The following is a 15,269-nucleotide window of genomic DNA, read 5'->3' as shown; positions in this document are numbered from 1 at the left end:
CAGACAACAAACACTGCTGGTAACCAATAACAAATAAGGAAATATGGAGTTGCAAATAAAATAGTGAACATTAGAAAATGCCACATAATTGTGTTTTTTTTAACGATAATACAAAATCAATGAGTTGTCACAGTTCAGAACTGAAAATCTTGCCCCCTTGCGTTTTGTTGTAGATCTTGTCGATTGGCATTGAAAATCCCTGTCAGTCATCTGTAGCTAGAGCTTCTTCAGCTGTTCCTCCAGCCTCTTCACCACAGCCTCCTTCTCAACCAGAGGAGAACAGAGGAGACCACACCTATGTTTAAATATTATTTGAAATAATTTCAAATTATTGATATGTGTTTGACTGAGCTTGCTTGACTAAATTTGACCAAGAGAATGGCCTCAAAACGGGGTGGTTAGAGCGTTGGACTAGTAACCGGAAGGTTTCAAGTTCAAACCCCCAAGCCGACAAGGTACAAATCTGTCGTTCTGCCCCTAAACAGGCAGTTAACCCACGGTTCTTAGGCCATCATTGAAAATAAGAATTTGTTCTTAACTTACTTGCCTAGTTAAATAAAGGTAAAATAAAAAACAGACAAACCACCACTGCTGGTGGTAAAACAATGGAGGCCTAAACAAGCATCTCAGTAGCAGTTTGGATCAACCCTTCCACATCAATTGTGGGTAAACTGCCATAAAGCTGGGTTATGAAAGGTCATGTCCACAACAATCTACAATCTTTTCCTGTAGGGTGAAATGTGAACAGTAGGGGTCAAATGCACTCACTTTCAAGTCCTATCAGTTCCTTCCTTCTTGTGTTCATTTTATGCCTCTTTCAGCTCCTTCTTGGTCACTTCCAATTGCTGCTGCTTCTGTGCAATCGTGAACAATAAAGGGACAATGTTAGACTGTGTTTTACCTTACATGCATAATTAGTATTTCAACAAAAATACAAAATAAATCACAATATTGTAAAAGAGGCATAGAGTATTTTAAAATGCCATAAGAATGGCACTACTAGCTACTACATAAATCTGAGAATGCAAATATTCCAGTAACCTTGCCCTGCATGTTTTGCATGGATTTCTCAAAGGTATTGGGTGCTGCCCTCTGGTGGTTACAGAGAATGGCCACAGCTCTGTTGGCTCGGTTATAGCACAGCAGACTCATATCAGCTGAGGAGGAAAACAACACTCTCTTTACTATAAATCTGCATGTTTCAGAGATTCATGTAGTCATGACACAGAGAACATTTGAGTAAAAAATAACGCAAAGTAAGACCAATAGGTATGTCACAGAGAAGAGCTGAGAGTTCTTGTCAACTATTGTAAACTAGATCTTCAAAAACCTGCACTGAGTGTATTGATGTTGGAATAGAAAGTGAACTAACCAGTGGTGAGCTTGTTGAGCCGCTCTTGCAGAGTGGTGGAGGCGTTGAAGGTTCTTGGCTGTTAGCCCCGGCATGGACTGGTACAAGCTTGTTCAAGTAGGTGGTCTAAGAACAAACAACAATCACGTTTAACCATATCTTCTGAGGTAGATAAGGATATTGAATGAACCACATAGCTAGTCATTCTTTGGTTACACTCATTTCCCAGCATTTGCTAAGCATGACCTAAACATGAAAGAACCAGGTACACTGGGTCTTCAACTTATGTTTATTCTATCAAACACGTCATCGTCAGACTCCTTGTTTTCCGTGAACAGCTTCAGGTTCTTGAAATCATGTGTACAAATAATATGTCTGTGAACATTAAATGGATGTTTAAGCCCAGCTTAACAATACATTATACAGGGGAATGGATATAGAACAGTTGCTAGACAGTGCTGCTCACCCTGCCCTCCACAGGCATAGTAGCATCATGGAGTCATCATAGTAGCAGATGGAGTCTTTGCCCAGGAAGTCCAACTCCACCATGAACTCCTGGCCTCAATCCTGCTGGTGCAGGGTGATGTGTCCCACTCTCAGAGAGCAGCAGCGCACAGCGTTGGCCATCTCATTATCCTCCTTCTCATTCCCCACTCGCAGGGTCAGCTACATGCACAGAAAGACACACACACACGTTAGACACACACACGTTAGACACACACACACGTTAGACACACACACACGTGAGATATGACTGTTCTCCATTATGTGTTTAAGGTTAACTGAACAGCCCTGCACTTTGTTAACCACACTGAGGATAGTTGTGAGGTCTGTACCTTGACTATAAAGTAGAGTGCCACTCCTCTCTGTCTGGTCTTCATCTCCCGATGCTTCCAGTCCTCGGTACAGCCTCCTGATGGTTGTCACTTTCGGCTTGCGTTTACAAGCCACCTCGTACTTCTGCCAGTCCTTCTCTCCCTGAGCACAGAGAGAAAGACTTCTGAGTATATGGCTTCAAATAATAAACTAGAAATATAATAGATTTTAAAATGTATGATATTTACTGGGTTTAGTCTTCAGGGTCTTCTCAAAAGTTTGGGTTTCTAAGCCTTCAAATGTAATTTAATTCATAAATATCTGGGTTTATCAATATCCAAATATGATTATTTTCTTTCACAAAAGTTTGAGTTTCCATATCTTTAAATATTGTTCATTTTTGTACACAATAAAACACCACTGATATGTTTAATTATTCAGGAAAGTGGGGAGAAAGGCTTTGAACATTAAGTCTGGAGCTGGGTTTGAACATGATGTACTTGAATTTTCCCTGGACGTTCTCCACCCAAGAGGCCAGCCAGGTCACTGTGTCGTCAATCTGCACCTTCCTCCCAATGTCATCCATAGGGGCCACTGGTATCTTAGCGCCTATGGAAAAGCAACCAAAACATTTTATTTCAAGCTTATTGCCTTTAGATCGCTAATTCACTTTTGGGAGCAGCATAAACTTATAGGAATATTGTTTGTTCTGTGCTCTACTGCTCACTTGCTGCAGTTGATGGTGAAGTCCTCCGGCTAGATGCTCACTTTCAGCTTGTCCATATTGGGATGTTCTCCCCTCCAGCGGAAAAGCCCTGTGGGCTCCACCCGGAAGTTGCCAATCTTCTCCCTGTGGGCTCCACCCGGAAGTTACCAATCTTCTCCCTGTGGGCTCCACCCGGAAGTTACCAATCTTCTCCCTGTGGGCTCCACCTGGAAGTGACCAATCTTCTCCCTGTGGCCGTCCAGCACACAGAAGCCGCACGCCTCCGTTAATTATTCTATATATTTTCCCCTTCAGACCTGATTGAGGGAAAAAACAAAGGTTTCCACAAGGGTTGCAATGTTATTGCTCCCCCTAAGAATACATTTAAAGTTTGGGGACTATGTAATCAGTTACCTGTTTGTTCTTTTGTCATGGCTTTCTTCACCTCCGACTTCTCCAGAAATGATTTCTTGATGTGCGTGAAATCAAACTGACAGCTTCTTCATCTGCTCCCTCTCTTCTGCTGTCCTTTCCTGTTTAATCAGTCTCAGGCTGTTTTTTCCATTTAAATCAGTGATACTAACCTCTCTCCAGTCTGTAAATAAGTTATCTTGGAAGGCTCTCTTTGTTGTGTACTCATGGTCCAGCATCTTGGCATAAAACTAGGCTTACGCCACATTATTAGGCAATGGTTCGTATTCTGGTGGAAAAAGTGGACCTTTGTGCTTCAACGTTGTCCATTTCTTCCCATTGTTGAAATGACCTGCTTCCCACCAGACAATAAGCATATCACAATTTGATTACAGCACAGAAAGCCACAAAATGTTTAAGCAAGAGATAGACACAATAAAGACAAATACAACACATCTCTATATGCCAGGCCAGATCTAGCTAATGTAGCTAGCTAGCTAATGTTACCCCTTTTCATTGACAATGTGTGGCTAGTTAGCTAGCAAGAATCCTTCTTCTAGTTAACTAGCTAGAAGAAAATGATTCACATTTTTGGTATTTCGATTTTTCACATCAGCTTCTTGTTTTATCGTTATCTGTATTATACCATATTAGAGTTGCTTTTGGAACTACAGAGAAAATTAAATAAAAGAGACTTTTGGAATGACTTTACTGAACAATACTGAACAATTTCAAAGATTTTATTGAGCTACAGTTGATATAAGGAAATCAGTCAATTGAAATAAATTCATTAGGCCCTAATCTATGGATTTCACATGACTGGGAATACAGATATGCATCTGTTGGTCACAGATATCTTTAAAAAAAGGTGGTGGCGTGGATCAGAAAACCAGTCAGTATCTGGTGTGACCACCATTTGCCTCATGCAGCGTGACACATCTCCTTCACATAGAGTTGATCAGACTGTTGATTGTGGCCTGTGGAATGTTGTCCCACTCCTCTTCAATGGCTGTAAAGATATCAACAACAAGTGGGACACAATCATGAAGTGGAACGACATTTATTGGATATATTACTTTTTTAACAAATCAAAAACTGACAAATTGGGCGTGCAAAATTATTCAGCCCCCTTAAGTTAATACTTTGTAGCGCCACCTTTTGCTGCGATTACAGCTGTAAGTCGCTTGGGGTATGTCTCTATCAGTTTTGCACATCGAGAGACTGAAATTTTTTCCCATTCCTCCTTGCAAAACAGCTCGAGCTCAGTGAGGTTGGATGGAGAGCATTTGTGAACAGCAGTTTTCAGTTCTTTCCACAGATTCTCGATTGTATTCAGGTCTGGACTTAGACTTGGCCATTCTAACACCTGGATATGTTTATTTTTGAACCATTCCATTGTAGATTTTGCTTTATGTTTTGGATCATTGTCTTGTTGGAAGACAAATCTCCATCCCAGTCTCAGGTCTTTTGCAGACTCCATCAGGTTTTCTTCCAGAATGGTCCTGTATTTGGCTCCATCCATCTTCCCATCAATTTTAACCATCTTCCCTGTCCCTGCTGAAGAAAAGCAGGCCCAAACCATGATGCTGCCACCACCATGTTTGACAGTGGGGATGGTGTAGTCAGGGTGATGAGCTGTGTTGCTTTTATCCCAAACATAACATTTTGCATTTTTGCCAAAAAGTTCAATTTTGGTTTCATCTGACCAGAGCACCTTCTTCCACATGTTTGGTGTGTCTCCCAGGTGGCTTGTGGCAAACTTTAAACGACACTTTTTATGGATATCTTTAAGAAATGGCTTTCTTCTTGCCACTCTTCCATAAAGGCCAGATTTGTGCAATATACGACTGATTGTTGTCCTATGGACAGAGTCTCCCACCTCAGCTGTAGATCTCTGCAGTTCATCCAGAATGATCATGGGCCTCTTGGCTGCATCTCTGATCAGTCTGCTCCTTGTATGAGCTGAAAATTTAGAGGGACGGCCAGGTCTTGGTAGATTTGCAGTGGTCTGATACTCCTTCCATTTCAATATTATCGCTTGCACAGTGCTCCTTGGGATGTTTAAAGCTTGGGAAATCTTTTTGTATCCAAATCTGGCTTTAAACTTCTTCACAACAGTATCTCGAACCTGCCTGGTGTGTTCCTTGTTCTTCATGATGCTCTCTGCGCTTTTAACGGACCTCTGAGACTATCACAGTGCAGGTGCATTTATACGGAGACTTGATTACACACAGGTGGATTGTATTTATCATCATTAGTCATTTAGGTCAACATTGGATCATTCAGAGATCCTCACTGAACTTCTGGAGAGAGTTTGCTGCACTGAAAGTAAAGGGGCTGAATAATTTTGCACGCCCAATTTTTCAGTTTTTGATTTGTTAAAAAAGTTTGAAATATCCAATAAATGTCGTTCTACTTCATGATTGTGTCCCACTTGTTGTTGATTCTTCACAAAAAAATAGAGTTTTATATCTTTATGTTTGAAGCCTGAAATGTGGCAAAAGGTCGCAAAGTTCAAGTGGGCCGAATACTTTCGCAAGGCACTGTATATGCTTTTTGTGCATAGGTAAAATGTCTGGGATCTTTGATTTCAGTTCATGAAACATGGGATCAAAACTTTACATGTTGCATTTATATTTTTGTTCGTTTTATTTAGTGGACAGCAACAGATGTTTTCAAAAAGAGTTCCACGTCTATACCTATGGGCACAAGCACTGTTCATTACACAAACTGATCACACCCCTCTTGTTGGTAGAGAGACATTCTTGCAGGTTTAAAGCATATTTTCTGCAATTCTATTAATTTTGCCATGTCTAATGCGTATTCATGTGATTTAAATGGCTCAAAAACTACAATAAAATCTATGGGCTAAAAAGCTTTAGCTGACATGGCTAGTGGATCTGGACATTTCTGACAAGCAAAAAATAACTCTAAGGTATGCAATGACTTACATGATAAGAGAAAAACTGCTGATGCACTAACCAATTTCGAAATTGCTCTTTGTGCATTCTAATATTACAACATCCAAGAGTGAGTTTGAAAGCCGGACTGAGATATTTAAAAGAAATGCGCACCCTCTAGGGAGCATGCCCCACAGTTTGGGAACCACTGCACTTGAGAATAGCAACAACCATACACAGAGTATGAAGAATTTTTACTGGGAACATGAAAATTAATGTTGTTCACCTGTTAGTTTACAATCTTATTTTTCAAAAAAAAGTATCCTTTTCCGTCCCGTGGTGTCTCTTTTTGCTACTTTTAGATTTGCGCTACATTGACATAGCAACGGGTGAGAAATGAAATAAGGGAAGCAACACATCACCAATCACAAAATATTCAAGCTAAAACATTTCCTGTATCACTTTTCTCCCATCGGATTCCTTTTCCTTGGCAGAAATATTGTTGTTTAAGTCAATGTCATTGCAAATAAAGAACACCTCATCACCAACATACTGTATCTTACTCTCTGTTTACATTGAAGTTAGACTTTACTTTTGGTGTGAATAATTTCAGCATTTGAATAAAAATGTAAACCTTCCAGAAGGTGGTGATGCATCCTGCGAGAGAAAGACAGAGAAACCCCATTAATAAACACCTACTATTTTCTGCTAATACAGGGATATGCAATAATTGGGCCTGTGTATATCATGCTATAGTCTTTGGTCATACCATGTCTACACCGTTGGTCTCCACATCTGCATGGCCACTCCCCAAGACAGATTTTAAACTCCCCGAATTGATAAAGGATAGACAGAATAAGTCACACGCTCACAAATGAAGTATAAAAGGTGACCACTGACTTACATAATGAAACAGAGCACATTGGAAAATTATACTACACCCTTCATTGTGAATGAAGACATGTAAATTGTAGATTGTAATTAACGGTGCTTTCACATAAACCCTGTATGTAAATGTATCTGAAGAGACTGATCTGTCCATGCTCACCTTGTGATTTCCGGCTCCTGCAGAGGTTTACAGGGGTGTTAAGAACTGGAGTGCTTTGCCCATGAAATCAAATAACCATCAGATGTGTGTGTAAGTGAAGTGACTGGTCCATGTTACCTTGTGCTTCCTCTCAGTGTTCTTTTTCCTTCTTCTTTTCCCCATTCTTACTCCTCTTCCTGCATTGGACCACTGGGAAGTGTGACTTTTCACAATAAGAAACCTACCTAATGGATAAGCAATACTCTACTAACTTGTCATTGAGAAAGATAAGCATAATGACACATCACCAAAGTCACACCCATTAGATCTAGGATCATGTGAACCTGCCCCAATCAGCATGACAACCGGAGCATTTCTAACCCAGGGCCAGTGGTAAAGCAGGGCCAAGTTGAGGACACCCATCCCTCTTGGATGATGATGCTGTTCTTTTCCTGCTGTATGTTCTGGCTCGACCATGTCCTTCATTGTCTTCCAGTTTCATTACTCAAGTTAGACTGTACAAATGTAGATGTGGTGTTGACAATTAGTCAATTACAAATATTGTTTTGTTCGTGACATGTTTAATTCAGATCATTATCAACACAAACGATGTCGAATTACGTACGGATGGTTCTTGTAGATCAATAAAAAAATCAAACAAATTAAATCACGCTTTGATTGACTGATGGAGTGATTGACATTCGCTAAATAAACTGTTTAATTAGATTGTCAGAATAGTTTTGTTTCGGTAACAAACATTATCCAACATATCATAACGTATTTGCATGCTTTACCTGTAAGCAGAGTTGTCCTGTTCTCAATCGCGTCAATTAGGCTACTCTTGATGTAACCGATTAAACTCAACTCCACGATTTCCGAACACACACCTGACAGTTGCATATATATACTGCGCATGCTTGAAAGCCAAGGGTCAAAATCAAATCAGCGCATCAGCCAAAACAAATACATGACAGGCATAAAAATCCAATACAGTGTCTGTGTAAGACTTGCTTAGATATAAAATAATTGAGCATGGCAGCAAATAGATCATCAAATGACTGAATATGCCTATAACAGCATACCCTTGATGAACATACAAGTAGTAATAGTGGCATTGATTATACAGTATACAAAACATTAAGAACACATTCCTAATTTACTGTTTGCCTTCAGAACAGCCTCAATTCGTCAGGGGGCATGGACTACAAGGTGTGGAAAGCGTTCCACAGGAATGCTGGACCATGTTGACTCCAATGCTTCCCAGAGTTTTGTCAAATTAGCTGGAAGTCATTTGGGTGGTGGACCATTCTTGATACACACAGGCAACTGTTGAGCATTAAAAACCCAGCAGTGTTGCAGTTCTTGACACAAACCAGTGCATTTGGCAGCAACTACCATACCCCTTCCAAGGCTCTTAAATATGTTGTCTTGCCAATTCACCCTAAATGGCACACATACACAATCCATGTCTCAATTGTCTCAAGGCTTAAAAATCCCTCTTTAACATTTCTCCTCCCTTGGATTTAACAAGTGAAATTAATCAGGGATCATAGATTTCACCTGGATAGTGGAAAGTGCATGTGTTCATAATGTTTTCTACACTTAGTGTATAATAATACCATTCAGCAGACGCTTTTATCCAAAGCAACTTACAACAAACTTATTGGCTGGTCCTGGGAATCGAACCCACAACCCTGGAGGTGCATGTGCTCTACCAACTGAGACTGTATGCTTGCATGTCAATCGATGCAAGCATAGTCTGCACAAATCACAGCTACAATTTATTTATAAAAAATAATGCAAAGATATGATTTGTTGGCAGTTGAGGGTAGCATTTTTATTAAAGCAACACATGTTGATGTGCTAAATGTACATGTCAATTACACTAAAAGTTGTGTGTGTGTGTGTAACACAATGGAATATTTAACCGTCAAACATGTAGTAGTTTGTAACCATTCTTTTTCATACATTTTACAAATCAAACATTTTATATCCAGTTTTCATTATAAAACCAGTACTGTATAACAGCACTAATATATTGACAACCAAAACCAGGTAGAGGCAGTAGTCAGAGCATTTTTGTCCATAAGGCTGCCATAAAATTTACACAAACACATTTGGTATGATCATTCCTACCAAAACAAAATATTTTAAGCATTTACAATATAATCAAGAAAAAGATGTCATACCACAGAACAGTGCAACCTAAATTACATGAAATAAGTCTGAAAATATATGAACGCATTCAAATCCGATCTTACTCCACTATATCCTCAAGAAAAATTCTCAACATCAAATCTATGTAATTATTGGAGTATTTAGGCCTCCCAAAAGAAAATACAAAATAAAACGTAATTGAAAAACTCAGATTCTTCTCATATTGTCCATGACAAGTGAGGTACAAATGTTGTGTGCTATGAACACGCTATGGACTCCAGTTGTTGCTCGGCCTCAGCGGCCATGGCTGCTGCCTGCAGCTGTTCAGTCTCAGTTTGCAGGGAGCTGGGCGGCATCTGTTTCCTCTCGCTGTGCATGTTGTTCTCATGTCTCTTTAGATCCGAGGCTTTGGCAAAGGCCTTGGTGCACGAGCCGCAGACGAAGGGCTTCTCGCCCCTGTGGCGCCTCTCGTGGTCCTTCAGGTGGGACTTGTGCTTGAAGGCCTTGTCGCACATCTGGCAGCCGAAGGGACGCTCGTTGCTGTGGACCCGCTCGTGCTTTTTAAGGTCAGGTGCTCGAATGAAGGACTTTCCACATACATCGCAGCGGTAGGGCTTGAAGCCTGTGTGGATCTTCAGGTGCTCCTTTAGGTGGGCCTGTGTAGTGAAGGCTTTGCTGCAGATCTCACAGATGAATGGACGTTCTGCCGAGTGCAGCTTTTCGTGTTTCCTCAAACGGTTCTCGTCGATGAAGGTCTTTCCACAGATCTGGCAGGCGAGCTGTTCGCGGTGGCCGTAGAGGAGGTACTCGAACTTCATGTCCGTCGTGGAGGTGGACCACCCAGGGGGCTGCTCGTCCTTCACCTCGCCGATGCTGTCAGCGAACGTCAGTGTGGTGGTGGCGTGACCCGCCAGGTCTTTTGGCTCCGTGTCCATGGGCTCCACGTCCTGGTCGTAGCAGCTCACCTTGTGCACGTCCTCATTGGCCAGCTCTTTGAGAATGGCCTCCTGCACTCTCAACGCCGTGTTTGGAGATTTGTCCAAGTCGTGATTGGCCGTCGGCTCTTCCACAAGGTCGTCAGTGGGAGTGTCATCATGGTCACCTAGCACCTGCACGTCGTTCTCCTGGCCCAATGTAGGGTCATCAGTAGGGAGAGCCATTTTGACAATATCATAGGGAAATGGTTTGGCATTATGGACATTATTTTCTTCAGTGGACATATCACGCTTCTGTGAACAGAGTTTGTCCAGAAATCGGATTCCGAGTATCTGGCCCGAAGACATCAGCAAATTCACATCCTTTTTCTTCACAGTAATCTTGGCTGTGTACATGTAGTTCAACACCTCCTCGAAGATGTCTGAGCGGATGAAGTCAATTTCTATGACGGAGGAGTTGTCGACTTCATGTTTCTTGAACAGCTTTTTGAAGTAGTTGCTGCACGCCGCTAACACGCAGCGGTGGGCCCTGAACTTTACGTCTTCAACGACCACTGCAATGTCGCAGTGTTCACCCTCCAACCGTTGCTCATTTAGTATTTTCAGGAAGATGGTCTTGTGTTCGTCATCCATGTACTTCACTGTTTCTGACATTGTGGACTGATATTCTGGAACAAATTAGAAAGAATGTTATTAGATGTCGTTTTCACACTTCACTCTGAACCATTGAGAAATAAGTATACTGCTGTAGGCCTATACTCATGCACTGTGTGACATGGCCCGATATGTTGTTCCTTTGGATGACACCATAATTGCTCTTGCGGGCAGAATAATGACTGAAAAGGCCATACTTTTTTCGCCAGCATTTATTATCATATCGACCTAATAAATGTAGTAATCTGTGTATATATGTCTGGGATAAGAGGGCATTACTGTGATCGTAGCCTATTTATGCTATCACTTAGCAAGCTTTTAATATCCCCTCCTGACATGCATCACATGACCAGAGGGAAATATACGAGGCATATTGTTGAATCATTTCATTGAATGGTTTTCGCTTTTTTTAACGAAACAATATCAATCAAGGTGGTAGATGAATGTTGTTCGGGTACATTTCATCTAGGCAGATACAATTGATGGGAAATTGTATGACTGATCATTTTCAACACAGAAAAAAAACAATTCTATAACGTTGCACATGATAAACAGGTCACATTATGCAAGTTTACTTAATAGCAATACATCGCATTTGCGAGCTAGCTAACTAGCTCGCATGCATACAGTAACGTTAAACAGATTAGAAAGCAAAATAGAAAGCAAAATAGCTTTAGATTTGGGGATTAGCCTCGATGCTAACCTTTAGTTGGCTATTGTTTGCATCCATCTGGGTTTACATTCGTATTGTATACAACAGAGCATGACTATGATGTTTATCTTAGTTTTAGTACGGTCGTAAAAATCGTAATTTATGTCGATGTAAATGACAATAACACTATCCGTCTCATTATGAACGGAGGGAGAGAGGGGTGCCTATCCGACTAACACACGCACGCGAGGAAGCGCCTGTCACCCAGCACGGAAAAAGCCCGAGCAGCCATGAACACTCCTGAAATGACGAACTCGAGCTTTTGCTAAAACCGTGAGCGCGCAGGCATCTTGGTTAAACGTTATGCAATATTTCGGAAACGGATCTGATTCTCTAAAAATATGTTTCTTACCTGTGGTAGAATATGTTTTCCCCTTGAGAAAGTCTCCGATGAATGTCAAGCAGTGCAAAAAGAATAATACACTTTGTGTGTCGTTTGCCTGAGGACGAGCATAAGCGGAAGGACGCGCTGCGCCAGCACGGAACTGCAGAATTTGAGTGACTATGCGCGTAAGAACCATAGAGATAGATAGAAGACTCATCATGGATAAAACCTAGTTTAGCACAGAGCTTGCCAATGACGGCTTCCACCATTTTAAAGTAGTCAACTGGGTGGGAATTTCTGAGTTGGGAGCAATCAAAAATGATGAAGAATACAATTGACTACATTAAAATGGAGCTGGCTATTGCTGTCACACAGGGTGTCGTGCACCCATTATTTTAGAGGGCATGAAGTGTAGGGCAAGGGAGGGATTTAAATTGATTTTTTAAAATCCTCAGAAATCACCACATAATGAAAAAGCGAAATAGGATTTTAGATTTTTTTGGAAAATTAATTTTAAAAAGTAAAAAAAATATAATTTATTTACATATGTATTCAGACCCTTTGCTATGAGACTCAAAATTGAGCTCAGGTGCATCCTGCTTCCATTGATCATCCTTTAGATGTTTCGACAACTTGATTGGAGTCCACCTGTGGTAAATTCAATTGATTGGTCATGCTTTGGACAGGCACACACCTGTCTATATAATGTCCCACAGTTGAAAGCGCATGTCAGAACAAAAATCAAGCCATGACATTTGTTGGAATTGTCCGTAGAGCTCAGAGATAAGATTGTGCTGAGGCACAGATCTGGGAGAAGGGTACCAACATTTCTGCAGCGTTGACGGTCCCTAAGAACACAGTGCCATCCATTCTTAAATGGAAGCAGTTTGGAACCACCAAGACTCTTCCTAGAGTTGGCCACCTGACCTAACTAAGCAATTGGGGGAGAAGGGCCTTGGTCAGGGAGGTGACCAAGAACCCGATAGTCACTCTGACAGAGCTCCAGAGTTCCTCTGTGGAGATTGGAGAATCTTCCAGAAGAACAACCATCTCTGCAGAACTCAACCAATCAGGCTTTTATGGTAGAGTGGCCAGACTGCTGTCACTCCTCAGTAAAAGACACATGACAGCCCGCTTGTAGTTTGCCAAAACGCATCTGAAACCTCCCAGACCACGAGAAACACAATTCTCTGGTCTGATGAAACCAAGATTGAACTCCTTGGCCTGAATGCCAACCGTCACATCTGGAGGAAACCTGGCACCATCCCAACAGTGAAGCATGGTGGCAGAATCATGCTGTAGGGATGTTTTTCAACGGCAGGGACTGGAAAACGAGTCAGGATTGAGGCAAAGATGAATAGAGCAAAGTACAGAGATACTTAAGGAAAACCTGCTCCAGAGTGCTCCGGACGTCAGACTGGGGTGAAGTTTCACCTTCCAACAGGACAACAACCCTAAGCACACAGCTAAGTCAACACAGGAGTAGCTTTGGGACAAGTCTCTGAATGTTCTTGAGTATCCCAGCCAGAGGCCGGACTTGAACCCGATCAAACATCTCTGGAGAGACCTGAAAATAGCTGTGCAGTAACGCTCCCCATCCAACCTGACAGAGCTTGAGAGGATCTGCAGAGAAGAATGGGAGAAACTCCCCAAATACAGGTGAGCTTGTAGTATCATACCCAAGAAGACTTGAGGCTGTATTCAATGCCAAAGGTGCTTCAACAAAGTACTGAGTAAATGTTATCAGTTTATTTGTAATAAATTAGCTTTAAAAAAAAGGTTTTTGCTTTGTCATTATATGGTATTGTGGGTAGATTGAGGATTTTTATTTTTTTAATACATTTTAGAACAAGGCTGTAACCTAACAAAATGTGAAAAAAGTCCAGGTCTGAATAATTTCCAAAGGCACTGTATATACAAAAGTATGTGGACACCCCTTCAAATGAGTGGATTTGGCTATTTCAGCTACACCTGTTACTGACAGGTATATAATCGAGCAAGCACACAGCCATGCAATCTCCATAGACAAACATTGGCAGTAGAATGGCCTCACTGAAGAGCTCAGTGACTTTCAGCGTGGCACTGTCATAAAAAAAGGATACCACCTTTCCAACAAGTAATTTAGTCAAATTTCTGCCCTGCTCGAGCTGCCCCGGTCAACTGTAAGTGCTTTTATTGTGGAGACTTCTAGGAAGTGGTAGGCCACACAAGCTCACAGAACCGGACCCCTGAGTGCTGAACTGCATTACACTTGACTGCCTCTGGAAGCTTCATAAAATGGGCTTCCATGGCGGAGCAGCCTCACACAAGCCTAAGATCACCTTGCGCAATGCCAAGTTTCGGCTGGAGTGGTGTAAAGCTCACCGCCATTGGACTCTGGAGCAGTGGAAACGCGTTCTCTGGAGTGATGAATCACGCTTCACCATCTGGGAATCTGACAGATGAATCTGGGTTTGGTGGATACCAGGAGAACGCTATATGCCCCAATGCGTAGTGCCAACTATAAAGTTTGGTGTAGGAGGAATAATGGTCTGGGGCTGTTTTTTATGGTTCAGGCTAGGCCCCTTAGCTCCAGTGAAGGTACATTCTAGACGATTCTGTGCTTTCAACTTTGTTAACAGTTTAGGAAAGGCCCTTTCCTGTTTCAACATGACAATGCCCCCATGCACAAAGCGAGGTCCATACAGAAATGGTTTGTCAAGATCATTGTGGAAGAATTTGACTGGCCTGCACAGAGCCCTGACCTCAACCCCATCAAACACCTTTGGGATGAATTGGAATGCTGGCTGCGGGCCAGGCCTAATCACTTAAGTAGTATTTTGCGATGTGACTTTCACTTGAGTCATTTTCTATTAAGGTATCTTTACTTTTACTCCTATGACAGTTTAGTACTTTTCCCACCACTGAGCATACCTCTTTACCTGTTCAATTGTCATTTTAATAATTGCTTCATTCTGACTGCTGTAAATCACACATCTCAATATACTTCACAAACATGCCTAGGATATTACATGCACAGTTTGTGGGATGCCTATCTAAGCTGACCTCTAGAGCAGTCTGCATCCTCCTGGCTTTTAAATTATATATTTAAGAAACTAAATATGCTTCTCTGCAAAAAAAATCTGGGTAAAAGATTAGTCTTATTCAGTACATTTTAGTAATTGCTTGCTTTTCTAAAGTCTAGCAACCTTGCCAGTTAAGATAGTTAGACAAGCTACTCAACCTTGACTGATAGCATGAAATGGCTTGGTAGCTAGTTATGAGAATGGGTATCT

General features: G+C 41.5%; 1 protein-coding gene and 1 pseudogene across 1 annotated transcript; both read right to left on the bottom strand.

Annotated features, from left to right (window-relative positions):
• Nucleotides 1–1,629: 1,629 nt before the first annotated feature.
• Nucleotides 1,630–7,394, bottom strand: LOC135516955 (DNA topoisomerase 1-like; annotated as a pseudogene).
• A 1,638-nt stretch (nt 7,395–9,032) lies between these two features.
• On the bottom strand, nt 9,033–12,152 carry LOC135517309 (zinc finger and BTB domain-containing protein 14-like). The gene is made up of 2 exons (XM_064941499.1): nt 12,022–12,152; nt 9,033–10,971 (listed from the first exon to the last, which is right to left on the bottom strand). The coding sequence occupies exon 2, from the start codon at nt 10,955–10,957 to the stop codon at nt 9,626–9,628; it is 1,332 nt and encodes a 443-aa protein (XP_064797571.1). The 5' UTR covers nt 10,958–10,971; nt 12,022–12,152; the 3' UTR covers nt 9,033–9,625.
• Nucleotides 12,153–15,269: the final 3,117 nt, after the last annotated feature.

The sequence above is a fragment of the Oncorhynchus masou genome, chromosome 28, assembly GCF_036934945.1.
Source record: "Oncorhynchus masou masou isolate Uvic2021 chromosome 28, UVic_Omas_1.1, whole genome shotgun sequence".
NCBI lineage: Eukaryota > Metazoa > Chordata > Actinopteri > Salmoniformes > Salmonidae > Oncorhynchus > Oncorhynchus masou.
The sequence above is the reverse complement of the archived record's forward strand: the minus strand, read 5'-3'. Positions and strand labels throughout refer to the sequence as shown.

Excerpts from the sequence above, each read along its gene's own strand:
- LOC135517309 (XM_064941499.1), bottom strand. The coding sequence starts at position 10,957 with ATGTCAGAAACAGTGAAGTACATGGATGACGAACACAAGACCATCTTC.